Source organism: Manis javanica, chromosome 4 (genome assembly GCF_040802235.1).
Source record: "Manis javanica isolate MJ-LG chromosome 4, MJ_LKY, whole genome shotgun sequence".
NCBI classification, from domain to species: domain Eukaryota; kingdom Metazoa; phylum Chordata; class Mammalia; order Pholidota; family Manidae; genus Manis; species Manis javanica.
Window position 1 is genome coordinate 72287131 of NC_133159.1, and position 17163 is coordinate 72304293.

General features: G+C 36.3%; 1 protein-coding gene across 4 annotated transcripts in view; it reads right to left on the reverse strand.

Moving 5' to 3' along the window:
• The window catches only part of COL24A1 (collagen type XXIV alpha 1 chain), a 364470-nt gene that overhangs the window by 127001 nt on the left and 220306 nt on the right, over positions 1-17163 (reverse strand). For all 4 annotated transcript variants that reach the window (XM_073234227.1, XM_073234226.1, XM_073234225.1 and 1 more), the window contains 2 exons: positions 4640-4693; positions 2170-2223 (listed from right to left, as the gene is read on the reverse strand). In XM_073234227.1, coding sequence (XP_073090328.1) covers positions 2170-2223; positions 4640-4693 — 108 coding nt within the window. The remainder of the gene's footprint in view (positions 1-2169; positions 2224-4639; positions 4694-17163) is intronic.

The following is a 17163-nucleotide window of genomic DNA, read 5'->3' on the forward strand; positions in this document are numbered from 1 at the left end:
ATTACAAGGTATGACTTCTATCAGCTTTCTTTAGGTTCAGAGGATGTGGTATAATACAGGTTATCAGCATTAGCTTTGATTCAGATATGGATGCAAAGCCAGGTTCTGCTACTTGTTAATCATTTACCTTGTGTAGATTAGCAGATTATGACCTTATTCTCCTTAACATTCTTCTCTGGTCTCAGCAAAGGGTATTGACATCTATCCTGTTGCACAATCTAGAAATCTGGGAATAATTTTTGACTTGTCTTTTCCCTTTATTTTCCATATCCCACAAATACGCAAGTTCTGCGGAATTTATATGACAAACATTTCTCAAATTCATGTCTTCTTTCCCTTTGTATGCCTACTACTTTAGTTCAGAAGGTTATCATTTCTTGCCTGGTTGAATACAACAGCCATTTAGTAGGTGTACCTGTTTTCACTCTTGTTTTCCCAAATACATCCTCCATGAGGTTGCTAGAATCATCTTCCAAACATACAGATCTGACTTTATCACTGACCTACTTATACCCTACAATGACTTACTATAGCCCATAAGATAAAAAGCTGAAGCTTCTTAAGATAGTACATAAGACTTTTCATGGTCCAACCATTTCTTTATAACTTCATCAATTACCACTCCTTGTTTTGATTTTAGCACTGAAGAATCCATACTGCCTCATGTTTGAAAGTTCCTACTTATATTATCCCTTTTTCTGGAATTCCCTTATCCTTATTCCCAATTTTCTTACAGCTAACTCCTACTCATTCCATAAAGTTCATCTCATCACTCCCCCTCCCTGTCCCTTCTTCCCCAACAAATCTTTTTCTTCTTATACAGGTGAAGTTAGTGCCCATGACTGTGCTCTTATACTGGCCCATGAAGACCTCCATCATTGGATCTAACACACTGAAATACAGTGATATCTTATATGATTACCTTCTGGAATAGATTATAAACTCCTAAAAGACTCAGGGACCAAATCTCAGCCACCCTTGTATCCCTAGTGAATACTAAGGACATATCCAGAAAATACGGCATAATCGCAGAATTAGAAACAGGTCAACAAAACTAGAGCACATCAGGGGTAAATAAGGTTTTATTTGGATGTGGTTGAACAGGTTCTACATTAGATAATGTAGAACATTATCAGGTTAAGAAATTGATATTTTATTAAAGGCTATGAAAGCCACTGAAAAATTTCAAAGGGAGGAATAATATGACAAAGATAAACTGATGGGCAGCCGAGGAATAGTGGGAGTTAGAGGAGACACGGAGTAAGAGCAGAGGACTAGAGCCCTGGCAACAGGGATGAAAAGGAAAGCATACAGTTGAAACATCAGAGAGGCTTATTCAAAGGATAAAGATGTCTGATTGGAGAGAATAAAGTAGGAGAAGGAATCCAGGATTATTCTCAGTTTTGGGTTCCTGGGCATAAGAGGTTTCTGTCAGGGAGATAGGAATAAAAGGAGGAAGAACAGTGAGAAAGTGATGGTTGGTTTAGACATTTGAATTGAGAAGTCTGTAGGTAGCAAGGTGCATATGTAAGACAAGATGGAGCTGAAGAGAAGAGCGTAGGTTAGAGCTGTCACGCTGAGAGCTGTCAGCATGTTATGAGGAATCAAAGTCACGGCAGTAATATGATTGCTAAACTAAGGGAAGAGGAAGGACAGCTTCACAAAAGACAGGCAAAGGCTAATCGGAAGGAAAAGAGAAGAATTAAGAAAGAGAAGTTTCACAGAAGCCAAAGGAGACAATTTACATTTAACTTAATTAGAGCTAAAGTTAACAAACAGAAATGAAGTTTATAATTACAACAAGTAAGGTTTATTATTCCAAGATACATCCAAACAGGGGTCACTTTAATATTCTTCTATAAAGGAAACAGAACATCTTAGAGAGAAGAGTTATTAAGTCAACTCTAAATCAGTGAAGGCAAAGTTGCATTCACTTTTTGTTCTATCTTTTAGATGAGTTGTTAAGAGAAATTTGTATGCATAAAATTATATTCATTCAAAAGTGATCCTTGCTTTTAGTGGATTTTAGGGTTTATTTTCTGAGTATGAAACAAAACATTATTAGAATTATTCTTCAAACTATGTATCTGATATATCAACTTTGCCTTAGAGGAGTCTTAAAAAATTATTGATTTCTTAAAAAATAAGAAAGAGCTACAAAATCATTACCTCAGCACCCATTTCTCCAGGAGGTCCAGCAACACCTTGCAGTCCTCGTGGTCCCTATATTAAAATAAAATTTAAGATCCAAGTCAAAATTTACTCTAGATTTCAATGAACATAAAAATCTAAATAGGAAATTTATATTACATCATATGTAAGAAAATACATATTATCTATGTATTACTTAACTCTCTTTATAAACAAAATTTTATCTGCAGTCTAAATATCTGATGCATTTGTGGTCTTGTGTGTGCGTGAGCAATATTAAGCTATGCTTGGATTCAAAAGAAAAGAAAAGGAAAAAAAGTATAATACCTTTCACATTTTTATTCCCTAATTCACCCATTCACTCAATAAACATTAATCAAGCACCTAATAAGAGTAAAACATTGTGCTAAGAGGCTTTCCAAAGTTAACTACTTAATGGGAATGACAGGTGTAGATACAATTTTTTAAGACAAACAAAAATGGGATTTTTAAAGAAGCAAACACGGTCTCTATTGAAGTAAAAGTAGTTTGGAGTTTGCTTGTCATACTTTATTATGGTAGTGAATCCAGTTCAACAATTCCTCTATTTCATATGAATAGATCTAACAATGTTTACAGGGGACAATCACTAAGGTTTGCAATATATCTTTATGATTATAAAGTTAAGCAATAAAATGTGTTGCAAAGTTAATGGAAATATTGGTCCCTGTAATATTGTATAGCAATTATTAGAAGTAAACTAACACTGAATAATTTGTTTATTGCATAAAGATTAAATTGTTGAACATAAAGGATCTTCTTTGTGTATGGAAGCCATTTAACTGGCTAGAATTATTTTAGATAGATTAATATTTATTTAATAACTATACTATAATGCTATTGCCACAGCCACCCAAAGGAGCTACTTACACTGTTTGATCTTTCTGGAAAGATAGTACGAAGAAGTTATTTTATTCAGATTCAGAAAATAACAAGACAAAATTTTCTATGAGATTATACTCTAACAGTTTGTGAAGACCTAATTTTTAAAAATGTAGTAATGGTAAGAAAAACTGTGGTATGTTTAGTTATCTTAAACTCTTTTCTAAATTATTATAGTAATATCAAATTTGGGTGCTGATAAGCCATTTAGTCATTATGGCTACAATAACAAATATTGACCTGTATAAAGCCTGAGATAATATCTCTACTGTTGCCATAACTCTGTTAACATACTTACCTTTACTTAGGTATGCTCTTTATTTATTAAGACTAAATTAGTTCTCATTCTATTTCACTTCATCTAACATACTGGCTGAATAATCATGCCTTCGGGTATATAGCCTTTGTCAATTCCATTTAACAAGTAGCACTAAGAAGATATACTTTGCCAGACACTACACCAGGAAAGAAGGTTATAAAGTTGAAGGAAATGGTCTCTGATTTCAAGGAGCTACAGACTTTTTAGAAGAAAAAGATACTTACGTATATAATGCTAAAGAGAATTGCATTATTTTTGATGAAGTAATATTAGGATTGAGATGGCAAGTTGAGATACAAACCAGAGAGCAAACCAAGGATTTAGTTTGATAAAACCAATACCTTATCTAAGACTATTTGCAGAGAATATTATATATATATATATTATTTAATATATGGAATATTTAATACATGGGACATATGGAAACCTTTATTTACTGTTTGTAGAGCTTATAGCATAGGTTAAATATGTAAAGGAGGAACTGAACAGTTTGGTCAGAACATCTCTCTGACTTTTAGAATTTTCCACTTGCTACTTGCTAAATGAATTATGCAAAGGCCACCTGTAAACCTTTGCATCAACTCATGGATAAGACCAGCCCAGCAGTATGAAGGACTATATTGTATTGTAAATATTAGAAGCATGTTATAGCATATTACATCTGACATCATTAACTAGAAGAGTGACGTCACAGGCAATAAAGAATAAATTGTGAGAAAGTAGTTACGACAAGATCTTTCCTTTTCACTATTCATTTTCCATGGAAATGCTATAATTGGATCACATTCATGAAATTGTGACGTAAGTTTTTATATTATTGATGTACCAGCATTTCCGCCATTTGTACACTCTGGCCCATCATGTGTATAGTTTGGCTTTTCTGGTCTTTTATTATAGAGTTGGCCTCATAAATATGTTTGTGTATGCATGTGGCAGTGTAATAATTACTGCCATAAACAGAAAGCCATTAGGAAAGGAAATTTCTGAGATTCAATAAAACAGAATTATCTTTTTCAAAAATAGAAATATGTGAAGTTTTAACAGTATCAGAAAAACAGGATTTGACCATATAAAAACAGGAGGGCTCTAAAAACTATATTCACAGCTAAATATTTGTCCTATATAATTAGGTGTCCATGATAAATACTGTTTTCAAACATACCAGCCACACACAAGAAGGGAAAATAACAAAAAAGTAAATGCATTTATTAAAAAAACACAATTATGTAAGTATAAAGATAAACTTACTGGTTCTCCTTCAAGTCCCCTGTCTCCTGCACTCCCTGGAGGTCCTTGTAAACCCTGAACAAACAGTGGCAAAACTTGAAGAATGATGCTTAAAAATGTTTTAGTCAGTATCCTTACCTCAGCTTCCCTTCACAATTCTCACACCTAAATTTTCTGTCTACCTCTATTATTTTTTTTCTTTTGTGGTAAAACACATGTAACACAAACTTTACCATTTGAACAGTTTTAAGTGCACAGGTCCCTGCCATTAAGTGCCTCCACATTATTGTGCTACCATCACCACTAACTGTTTTCAGAACTTTTTATCTTCCCAAAGTGAAACTCTACACCCATTAAATAACTCCCTAGCCCTCTCCCTCATTCCCTTGGCAACCATCATTCTACCTTCTGTCTCTGTGAATCTGACTACTCTAGGTACCTTATATAAGTGGAATCATGTATTTGTTCTTTGGTGTCTGGCTTACTTCATGTAGCATAATGTCTTCAAAATTAATCCATGTTGTAACATGTGTCAAGACTTCCCTTTTTAGGCTGAATAATATTCTATTGTATGTACATATCACATTTTGTTAATTCATATTCATTCATCAATGGACACTTGGGTTTTCTTTTGGCTGCTGTGAATAATGCTCCTATAAACATTGGTGTACAAATATCTGTTTGGGTCCCTGCCTTCAATTTCTTGGGGTATATACCTAGAAGTGAAATTAATGGACTGTATGGTAATTTTATGTTTTACTTTTTTGAGGAACCACTAAACTGTCTTCTGTATTGACTCAACCTCTTTACATTCCCACCAGCAATGCACAAGAGTTCCAGTTTCTTTATATCCTTGCCAACAAGGATGTGTGTGTTTAAATAACAAGCATCCTAATGAGTGAGAAGTGATATTTCATTGTGGTTTTGATTAACATTTCCCTACTAACTAGTGATATTGAGCAATATCTTCTTTGGAGAAATGTCTATTCAAGTCCTTTGCTCATTTCTTCATTGGCTTATTTTTTGTTGTTGAGTTGTAGGAATTCCTTATATCTACCTTATATTCTTTTACATATATATATACCCCACTCTTATGTGATGAATAATTTACCCAAATTACCTTAGGTTTTTATTTAATACCTTTAATATCAATATCAAAAAGCTTTTCCCCAAAAAAATAATATTCCTGTGATGTGTTAAGAAGTATGTCTTATGCCCTTAAGACCTGGCAAGGCACAGGGGTCTCAGAACCTAGATGACCAGAAATGACTAAATTGGACCTTTCCAACATCCTTCATTTCCCTCCACTTTTACACCATGACACCTATGGTACCATAAAAATTGACTCTTAGAAATAGTGGTTTGACCCTCCTTTGATCATCCTATTTAAAGATTTATGAAGCATGTACTGTGTGCCAGGCACTAATGACTACTGGTGATATAAAATACTGCTCTTGTGTATTTGAAATTTGCCCCTTTTACATTGTTGACCATGGGAAGGTGGGCAACTACACAGCAGATCACAATTATCATTTTATCTTAAAATTAAAAGCTAAGAAAAAAAGATACTAATTGGAAGCAAAAATATTCAAAATACCTAGCAACATACAATCTTCTAAGTTATAATCATCAATGCTACGTTCAGTTATGTATGGTTCTCTGGTTAAAGAAAGGAGGGTATGTCTAATCATGGACTCTCATCTGACTAAGGCCCTGTCATCCTAGTCATGAAAACTATATGCTACCCATTCACTCCGGTCACCTACTTAAGAGGTGACATCTATATAAGGGATCTCTCTGTGCCTAGTATGCCAACTGAAATAATTTCAAAATCTTAAAAGCCCAATTTGCTTTATAAAGTGTGTTTGAACACAATATCGGGCTTAATATATACTTTTAACACTGTTAATGGTGCCCAGAGGCTGTTTGGTAAGGTTGTGAAGCAGTCTAAGGGGACTCCATTTTTATTGGAGATGAAGAAAAGAACAGGCACAAAATAAAAATTCCCTTTAAGATTTTTCAGATGCTACTGAAAATATATTATTTTAGTAGAACTCCTTGCTTTATTACTTCAACTCAGCAATTACGATAATGATGACCATGAGGATAATGACTTTTGGGTATGCTGTTTATTTATAGCCTGTGCCAAGCACATAATATTATTTGATAGAACTATGAAAGGTATTTCATTTTAAATAGGGAAACTGAGGTTCAAAGAGGTTAAATAATTTGTACAAAGTGAAAATAGCTAGTAAATGGCAGAACCAGTATGTGACCTCCAATATGTCTGACTCTAAGGCTGTGTGCTTCCCCTATACTAAACTGCTTTCTACTGATTTCAATGAGAAATAAAGCATTCAATCCTTTTTCCATTTTCAGGAAACATGTATGATATCCTCAAAGCCTTTTTACAAGAATAAGCAATGGAGCATATAAGTTTTATTTCCATAGCTATACTTTTATTGTAGGATCATGAAAACCGTGCATGCTGTCTTATTATCTGAAGGATGGGGAAGAATATAGTTATTACTATATACTTTCTGTATTATAAGATTATGAAATAAATTTTTCTCAAGTATTCTGAGTCACTCCAGAGAAAACTCTATTTAAAGAAGAACACTTAATGAGTTTCTACTTCCAATATTAGTCCAGTAGCTCCTATCAAACCAACCTGCATACAAATAACTATGATCTCAGGATAAAATATTAAAAAAGAAAGATCTGAATGATTTGGAGAAAGACCCAAAATAGGCAAAAACTAATGTGGAGGGGGCTACACTTAGAAGAAAGGAATGCCTCTAGTTTCTGATTTTTAAAATATGGCCTTTAGCCAGAAGGTAAGCCATACAGGATGATTTTTATTTTTTTTATTTTTATTTTTTTTAGATAATTAATTTTTATTGAAGGGTAGTTGACACACAGTATTACATTAGTTTCAGGTGTACAACACAGTGATTCAACATTTATATACATGATAATTCTAGGTACCAGTTATCACCATAACAAGTTGGTACAATATTTTGACTATATTCCTTATGCTATACATTACATCCCAGTTACTTATTTATTTTACAATTGGAAGTGTGTACTTTTTTTTTTTTTGTGAGGGCATCTCTCCTATTTATTGATCAAATGGTTGTTAACAACAATAAAATTCTGTATAGGGGACTCAATGCTCAATGTATAATCATTAATCCACCCCAGGGCTAATTTTCGTCAGTCTCCAATCTTCTGAAGCAAAACGAACAAGTTCTTACATGGAGAACAAATTCTTACATAGTGAATAAGTTACATGGTGAACAGTACAAGGGCAGTCATCACAGAAACTTTCGGTTTTGATCATGCATTATGAACTATAAACAGTTCAAATATGAATATTTGTTTGATTTTTATACTTGATTTATATGTGGATACCACATTTCTCTCTATTATTATTATTTTTAATAAAATGCTGAAGTGGTAGGTAGATGCAAGATAAAGGTAGAAAACATAGTTTAGTGTTGTAAGAGAGCAAATGTAGATGATCAGGTGTGTGCATGTAGACTGTGTTAATCCAAGCTAGACAAGGGCAATAAAACATCCACGGATACAGCAGATTTCTCTCAGAACAGGTGAGGAGAGGTTCTAAGCCTCACCTCTGTTGATCCCCAATTTCTCACCTGATGGCCCCCTGCAACTGTGCCTGTCTTAGGTTGTTCCTCCCTTGAGGAATCTTACCCGTCTCTGGCTAACCAGTCATCTTCCGGGGCCATACAGGAAAATGTAATGTTGGTAAGTGAGAGAGAAGCCATATTGTTTGAAAAGGTTAGTTTTTTACTTCTTTGCATATTTATGCCCTGTGGCTTCTATGCCCAGCATTTGTCTTGAGGTATCTTTACCACTTGGAAGAATTGTGATACACGGTAAATTTGATATGAGGCACGAATTCTATTTAGGGGTTGTAATTAGGAAGGAAGAAGAAAAGCTATAGAAGTAGCAGGTGGAAGAAAACATGGGAAGATTGATTATTTCTTTGACATATCTTCTTGTAGAGTAACTTCAGCATGTATAGGTTTTAAACTACTAATTAAATTGCACACACACATTAACATAATAGGAGTACAGTTATATAACCAAAGCTTACCTATAATTACCAGCCATCTCCAGTGAAACCAAGAAAACCAGTTAGGCACCTTAGGCATTTGTGAAAACTTGTCTATGATATGGTTGATATTGACCAACTGAACTTAAACAGTCTGAGAGAAATCAGACAAATTAAAACAACCCATTCCTGGGGACTGTTCACATCCCATATGTTCTTTTAACAGTAAACAGTCTGTAGTTGTAAGATTTTGGAGCGCTACAATTTGCACTTCTCCTAATTCTTGGTTGAGTTCCAACAGTATAGATCCAGTCAAATTTGTTGTTTTACTGTATGCACAGGCCAGCTTAGATATCTCCTTCTTCATTCCAATGGCAAGTCCAGGAACTGGTGGGATGAGTGCATCTACACCTGTAGCAGTGCGTGTATCTTTGTTGGGGTTTTTTGATGATCATCTTCTGGCATGAGTCTTCCCGAGAGTGCTGATGTTGGAAGTTCTTTTTCATACCGTGTCTTCGTTCATTTTTGGGGTAGCCAAATTAGGCTTTGATCCTCTGTATAAACACAAACAAACCCTTTGCCTACACTTTTATATGCCCTTTATACCATTGTGTAGAACTCATTGGAAGTCACCACACAGGAACTGCTTTTTTTTTTTTGTTATCATTAATCTACACTTACATGATGAATATTATGTTTACTAGGCTCTCCCCTATACCAGGTCCCCCCTATAAACCCCTTTTCAGTCACTGTCCATCAGCATAGCAAAGTGCTGTAGAATCACTACTTGTCTTCTCTGTGTTGTACAGCCCTCCCCTTTCTCCCACCCCCCCATGCATGCTAATCTTAATACCCCCCTTCTTCTTCCCCTCCCCCCTTACCCCTCCCTACCCACCCATCCTCCCCAGTCCCTTTCCCTTTGGTACCTGTTAGTCCATCCTTGAGTTCTGTGATTCTGTTGCTGTTTTGTTCCTTCAGTTTTTCCTTTGTACTTATACTCCACAGATGAGTGAAATCATTTGGTATTTCTCTTTCTCTGCTTGGCTTATTTTGCTGAGCATAATACCCTCCAGCTCCATCCATGTTGCTGCAAATGGTAGGATTTGCCCTTTTCTTATGGCTGAGTAGTATTCCATTGTGTATACACACCACATCTTCTTTATCCATTCATCTACCGATGGACATTCAGGTTGCTTCCAATTCTTGGCTATTGTAAATAGTGCTGCAATAAACATAGGGGTGCATCTGTCTTTCTCAAACTTGACTGCTGCATTCTTAGGGTAAATTCCTAGGAGTGGAATTCCTGGGTCAAATGGTAAGTCTGTTTTGAGCATTTTGATGTATCTCCATACTGCTTTCCACAATGGTTGAACTAATTTACATTCCCACCAGAAGTGTAGGAGGGTTCCCCTTTCTCCACAGCCTCACCAACATTTGTTATTGTTTGTCTTTTGGATGGCAGCCATCCTTACTGGTGTGAGGTGATACCTCATTGTAGTTTTAATTTGCATTTCTCTGATAATTAGCGATGTGGAGCATCTTTTCATGTGTCTGTTGGCCATCTGTATTTCTTTTTTAGAGAACTGTCTGTTCAGTTCCTCTGCCCATTTCTTAATTGGGTTATTTTTTGTTTGTTTGTTGAGGCGTATGAGCTCTTTATATATTCTGGACTTCAAGCCTTTATCGGATCTGTCATTTTCAAATATATTCTTCCATACTGTAGGGTTCCTTTTTGTTCTATTGATGGTGTCTTTCGCTGTACAGAAGCTTTTCAGCTTAATATAGTCTCACTTGTTCATTTTTGCTGTTGTTTTCCTTGCCCGGGGAGATATGTTCAAGAAGAGGTCACTCATGTTTATGTCTAAGAGCTTTTTGCCTATGTTTTTTCTAAGACTTTAATGGTTTCATGACTTACATTCAGGTCTTTGATCCATTTTGAGTTTACTTTTGTATATGGGGTTAGACAATGGTCCAGTTTCATTCTCCTACACGTAGCTGTCCAGTTTTGCCAGCACCATCTGTTGAAGAGACTGCATTTCCCCATTGTATGTCCATGGCTCCTTTATCAAATATTAATTGACCATATATGTCTGGGTTAATGTCTGGATTCTCTAGTCTGTTCCATTGGTCTGTGGCTCTGTTCTTGTGCCAGTACCAAATTGTCTTGATTACTATGGCTTTATAGTAGAGCTTGAAGTTGGGGAGTGAGATCCCCCCTACTTTATTCTTCTTTCTCAGTATTGCTTTGGCTATTCAGGGTCTTTGGTGTTTCCATATGAATTTTTGAATTATTTGTTCCAGTTCATTGAAGAATGCTGCTGGTAGTTTCATAGGGATTGCATCAAATCTGTATATTGCTTTGGGCAGGATGGCCATTTTGACGATATTAGTTCTTTCTAGCCACGAGCATGGGATGAGTTTCCATATGTTAGTGTCCCCTTTAATTTCCCTTAAGAGTGACTTGTAGTTTTCAGAGTATAAGTCTTTCACTTCTTTGGTTAGGTTTATCCCTAGGTATTTTATTTTTTTGATGTAATTGTGAATGGAGCTGTTTTCCTGATTTCTCTTTCTGTTGGTTCATTGTTAGTGTATAGGAAAGCCACAGATTTCTGTGTGTTGACTTGGTATCCTGCAACTTTGCTGTATTCCGATATCAGTTCTAGTAGTTTCAGGGTGGAGTCTTTAGGGTTTTTTATGTATAGTATCATGTCATCTGCAAATAGTGACAGTTTAACAACTTCTTTACCAATCTGAATTCCTTGTATTTCTTTGTTTTGTCTAATTGCCATGGCTAGGACCTCCAGTACTATGTTAAAAAACAGTGGGAAGAGTGGGCATCCCTGTCTAGTTCCCGATCTCAGAGGAAAAGCTTTCAGCTTCTCGCTGTTCAGTATAATGTTGGCTGTGGGTTTATTATAGATAGCCTTTATTATGTTGAGGTACTTGCCCTCTATTTCCATTTTGCTGAGAGTTTTTATCATGAATGGATGTTGAACTTTGTCAAATGCTTTTTCAGCATCTATGGAGATGATCATGTGATTTTTGTCTTTCTTTTTGTTGATGTGGTGGATGATGTTGATGGACTTTCGAATGTTGTACCATCCTTGCATCCCTGGGATGAATCCCACTTGGTCATGGTGTATGATCCTCTTGATGTATTTTTGAATTTGGTTGCTAATATTTTGTTGAGTATTTTTGCATCTACGTTCATCAGGGATATTGGTCTGTAGTTTTCTTTTTTGGTGGGGTCTTTGCCTGGTTTTGGTATTAGGGTGATGTTAGCTTCATAGAATGAGTTTGAGAGTATCCCCTCCTCTTGTATTTTTTGGAAAACTTTAAGGAGAATGGGTATTATGTCTTCCCTGTATGTCTGATAAAATTCTGAGGTGAATCCATCTGGCCCGGGGGTTTTGTTCTTTGGTAGTTTTTTGATTACTGCTTCAATTTCGTTGCTGGTAATTGGTCTGTTTAGATTTTCTGTTTCTTTCTGGGTCAGTCTTGGAAGGTTGTATTTTTCTAGGAAGTTGTTCATTTCTCCTAGGTTTCCAAGCTTGTTAGCATATAGGTTTTCATAGTACTCACTAATAATTCTTTGTATTTCTGTGGGGTCCGACGTGATTTTTCCTTTCTCATTTCTGATACTGTTGATTTGTGTTGACTCTCTTTTCCTCTTAATAAGTCTGGCTAGAGGCTTATCTATTTTGTTTATTTTCTCGAAGAACCAGCTCTTGGTTTCATTGATTTTTGCTATTGTTTTATTCTTCTCAATTTTATTTATTTCTTCTCTGATCTTTATTATGTCCCTCCGTCTGCTGACCTTAGGCCTCATTTGTTCTTCTTTCTCCAATTTTGATAATTGTGACATTAGACCATTTATTTGGGATTGTTCTTCCTTTTTTAAATATGCCTGGATTGCTATATACATTCCTCTTAAGACTGCTTTTGCTGTGTCCCACAGTAGTTGGGGCTTAGTGTTGTTGTTGTCATTTGTTTCCATATACTGCTGGATCTCCATTTTGATTTGGTCATTGATCCATTGATTATTTAGGAGCATGTTGTTAAGCCTCCATGTGTTTGTGAGCCTTTTTGCTTTCTTTGTACAGTTTATTTCTAGTTTTATGCCTTTGTGGTCTGAAAAGTTGGTTGGTAGGATTTTAATCTTTTGGAATTTACTGAGGCTCTTTTTGTGGCCTAGTATGTGGTCTATTCTGGAGAATGTTCCATGTGCACTTGAGACGGTGTGTATCCTGTTGCTTTTGGATGTAGAGTTCTGTAGATGTCTATTAGGTCCATCTGTTCTAGTGTGTTGTTCAGTGCCTCTGTGTCCTTACTTATTTTCTATCTGGTGGATCTGTCCTTTGGAGTGAGTGGTGTGTTGAAGTCTCCCAGAATGAATGCATTGCATTCTATTTCCTCCTTTAATTCTGTTAGTATTTGTTTCAGGTATGTTGGTGCTCCTGTATTGGGTGCATATATATTTGTAATGGTTATATTCTCTTGTTGGACTGAGCCCTTTATCATTATGTAATGTCCTTCTTTGTCTTTTATTACTTTCTTTATTTTGAAGTCTGTTTTGTCTGATAACAGAATTGCAACACCTGCTTTCTTCTCTCTGTTGTTTGCATGAAATATCTTTTTCCATCCCTTGACTTTAAGTCTGTGCATGTCTTTGGATTTGAGGTGAGTCTCTTGTAAGCAGCATATGGATGGATCTTGCTTTTTATTCCATCCTATTACTCTGTGTCGTTTGATTGGTGCATTCAGTCCATTTACATTTAGGGTGATAATTGAGAGGTATGAACTTATTGCCATTGCAGGCTTTAAGTTTGTGGTTACCAAAGGTTCAGGGTTAACTTATATACTATCTTACTGTCTAACTTAACTCACTTGTTGAGCTATTATAAACGCAGTCTGATGATTCTTTATTTCTCTCCCTTCTTATTCCTCCTCCTCCCTTCTTCATATGTTGGGTGTTCTGTTCTGTGCTCTTTTTAGGAGTGGTCCCATCTAGAGCAGTCCCTGTAAGATGCCCTGTAGAGGTGGTTTGTGGGAGGCAAATTCCCTCAACTTTTGCTTGTCTGGGAATTGTTTAATCCCTCCTTCATATTTAAATGATATTCGTGCTGGATACAGCAGTCTTGGATTGAGGCCCTTCTGTTTCATTGCATTAAGTATATCATGCCATTCTCCTCTGCCTTATAGGGTTTCTGTTGAGAAGTCTGATGATAGCCTGATGGGTTTTCCTTTGTAGGTAACCTTTTTTTTTCTCTGTGGCTGCCTTTAATACTTTGTCCTTGTCTTTGATCTTTGCCATTTTAATTATTATGTGTCTTGGTGTTGCCCTCCTTGGATCCCTTGTCATGGGAGTTCTGTGTACCTCTGTGGTCTGAGAGGCCTTTTCTTCCCCTAGTTTGGGGAAGTTTTTGGCAATTATTTCTTCAAAGACACTTTCTATCCGTTTTTCTCTCTTCTTCTTCTGGTACCCCTATAATGTGGATATTGTTCCATTTCGATTGGTCACTCAGCTCTCTTAGAATTCTTTCATTCCTGGAGATCCTTTTATCTCTCTCTGCATCAGCTTCTCTGCGTTCCTGTTCTCTGTTTTCTAGTCCATTAATGGTCTCTTGCATCTCATCCATTCTGTTTTGAAGTCCTTCCAGAGCTTGTTTTATTTCTGTATTCTCCTTCCTTAGTTCTTGCATATTTCTCTACAAGTCCATCAGCATGGTTATGACTTTTGTTTTGAATTCTTTTTCAGGAAGACTGGTTAAATCTATCTCCCCAGGTTCCTTCTCAGGGGAATATGTAGCAGATGCCTAAGCTGTCTGGGTTAGTCTTGTCTGGATCATATTTTTTTGCCTTTTCATGTTGACTGTCAGCTGGGAGGGCCAAACTTCACTTGCTGCTGGCCTTTCTTTACTGGGACAACTGCGACCCCTAGTGGCTTGTGTTGGGTAATTGCGTGTAGACTGGGTCTTTGTGTTTTGCCGGCAGATATAGAGAAAACTCCCTTTCTGATGGCAAGGCCTGCCTTAGGCTGCTTCTCTGCTTTCACAGCCCCCGGAGGGGTAATAGACCGGGGGGGGGGGGGGTTGTCTGGCTGTTTACCTCCGTGAGGGGTCTCAGAGCTGTTGGCCAGGGGGTTAGTGTACCCAGTTTTTCCCTGTAATTTCCAGCCACTGGGCTGTGACCTTCATTGTTTCCATCCAGCTGTTATGTCCCTGTCCCTTTAAGACTTTTAAAAAGCACTCGCTTTTCTTTGTCACAGGGGCATCAGCTTCGGAATTCGCTCAGAGGTCTTGCTGCCCTGTTTCCCTAGTTTCCAGCCCTCCACGCATGCACTGTGTCTGCGCTCTGGTGCGGGTGGCTGGGGCTGGGTGTTTAGCAGTCCTGGGCTCCCTCTCCCTCCCGCCGGGAGCTGGGGGGAGGTGTGCTAGGGTCCCGCCAGGCCGGGGCTTGTACCTTACCCCTTTCACCAAGCGCTGGGCTCTCGCACGTGTTGATATAGTCTGGCTGTTGTCCTGTGTCTTTTGGTCTCTCTTTTAGGATTAGTTGTATTTGTTGTATTTTCAAAAATATATGTGTTTTTGGGAGGAGATTCCCACTGTCCTACTCACGCCGCCATGTTGGCTCCACCCTCCAAGATGATTTTTAAAAGGAGAATAGACACCTATAGTTTTTCTGGCATGGAGAACCAGAGGGCAGAATTTAGAGTAACCACAGTTGTTGGAAAATGATGGGAGAAAGAGCCAGAGAGGGCTCAAATTCTGAGTATAAGCTCTGTTTAAACTGCTTGCTGACATCTGAAGTATATATGTATTAGTGTGGCAGACTTCAGGAAGCCTAGCCAAGGCTCAAAGAACTGAACAGACATGTCAGCAGTCACCTATCAGAGAGGAGAGAGAATATGGAGTTTGAATCCAGCCAAGTTAGCTGCTTGCGAATTTAAAAAAATAAAACAAGCAATACTCTTCAAAGAAATATAATAGAATTCAGAATCTCTATAAAGAATCATTCAAAATGTCTAAGGTATAATTCAAAATTCCTGAACATGATAATGTCAACATATTCATAAGAAAAGCAGTTAATGGAAACCAAACTCAAGATTACCCACATCTTGTATTTATCACATAAGGATTTAAGAGTTGCTTTTTTTAATATGGTTAATAATGTAAATAAAAATAAAAAAATACTCATGATGAGTAAACAAATAGGAAATCTCAGAAGAATAGCATCTTTAAAATATAAGGAAATTATAGAACTGAAAATTAAATATCTGAAGTAAAGTTTTAAAGTACAGTATCATAAAGTTTCACAGAATGGGCTTAATAAGTCTGTGAAGACAGAGTCAGTTTGCCCGATCAAAAAAAGGAAACAGGAAAAAAAGATTGATATTTGAATGAATAGAGTCTTAGGGACCTAAGGAGTGATATTGAACTGTTTAATATATATTTAATTGGAATCCAAGAAGAACAGGAGAAGATGGGGTTGAAAAAAGTATTTGAAAAAATAAAGGTGAAAAATTTCTAAATTTAGTGAAAACACAAATTAATACTCACAAGAAACTCAGTAAATCTCAAGTTGGATAAAAGCAAGAAAATTTACTTAGGCACATCATGGTCAGACTGCTGAAAGCCAAAGATAAAGAGAGAATCTTAAAAGTAATTAGACAAAAATGATGTATTATATGTAGAAGAATAATGATAAAGATAAGAGTGGATTCTCATCAGAAAAAATGGAGCCAAAAAATGACATGTCATGTTTACAGTGTAGATGAAAGCAAATAAAATCCCTGTCAAGGATTCTATATGCAGTGAAAATATCCTTCAAGAATGAAGGTGAATAAAAGACATTTTCAGAAATAAAAACTAACAGAATGCATCACTAGCAGAACTTGACTATAAGAAATCTAAAGGAAATACAGACTGATACCATTTGGAAATGCACATATAAAGAAAGGAAAGAAGAACAAGAAAGAGTAAATGCATGGATAAATAAAAAAAGAAACACTACTTTCCCCTACACATCTCTAAAATACATATTTTAATTAAAGCAAAAAAATATTTATTCATATTAAAACAAAATTTTAACTTTGTAATATAGGGTTTATAACATACCAATGTAATACACAAAATAATAAGAGCATAAAAGATAGGATGTTGGTAAATGGGTCTATATCATTGCAAGTTTATTACAATTATGTTAAGTATTACTATATTACCCCTAAGTAGGCTATGGAAAGCTAGATGCATACTGTATCGCCTATACTAGTCACTGGAAAACTACAGCCTAAGGGCCAAATCTGGACCGTCACCTAATTTTGAAAAAAAGTTTTATTAGAACAGAGCCACAATCACTCCTTTACATACTGTCTATGGCCCCTTTCACACTATGATGACAGAGCTGAGAAGTTGTGGCCGAGACCATCTGGTCCACAAAGCATAAAATATTTAATATTGGCATT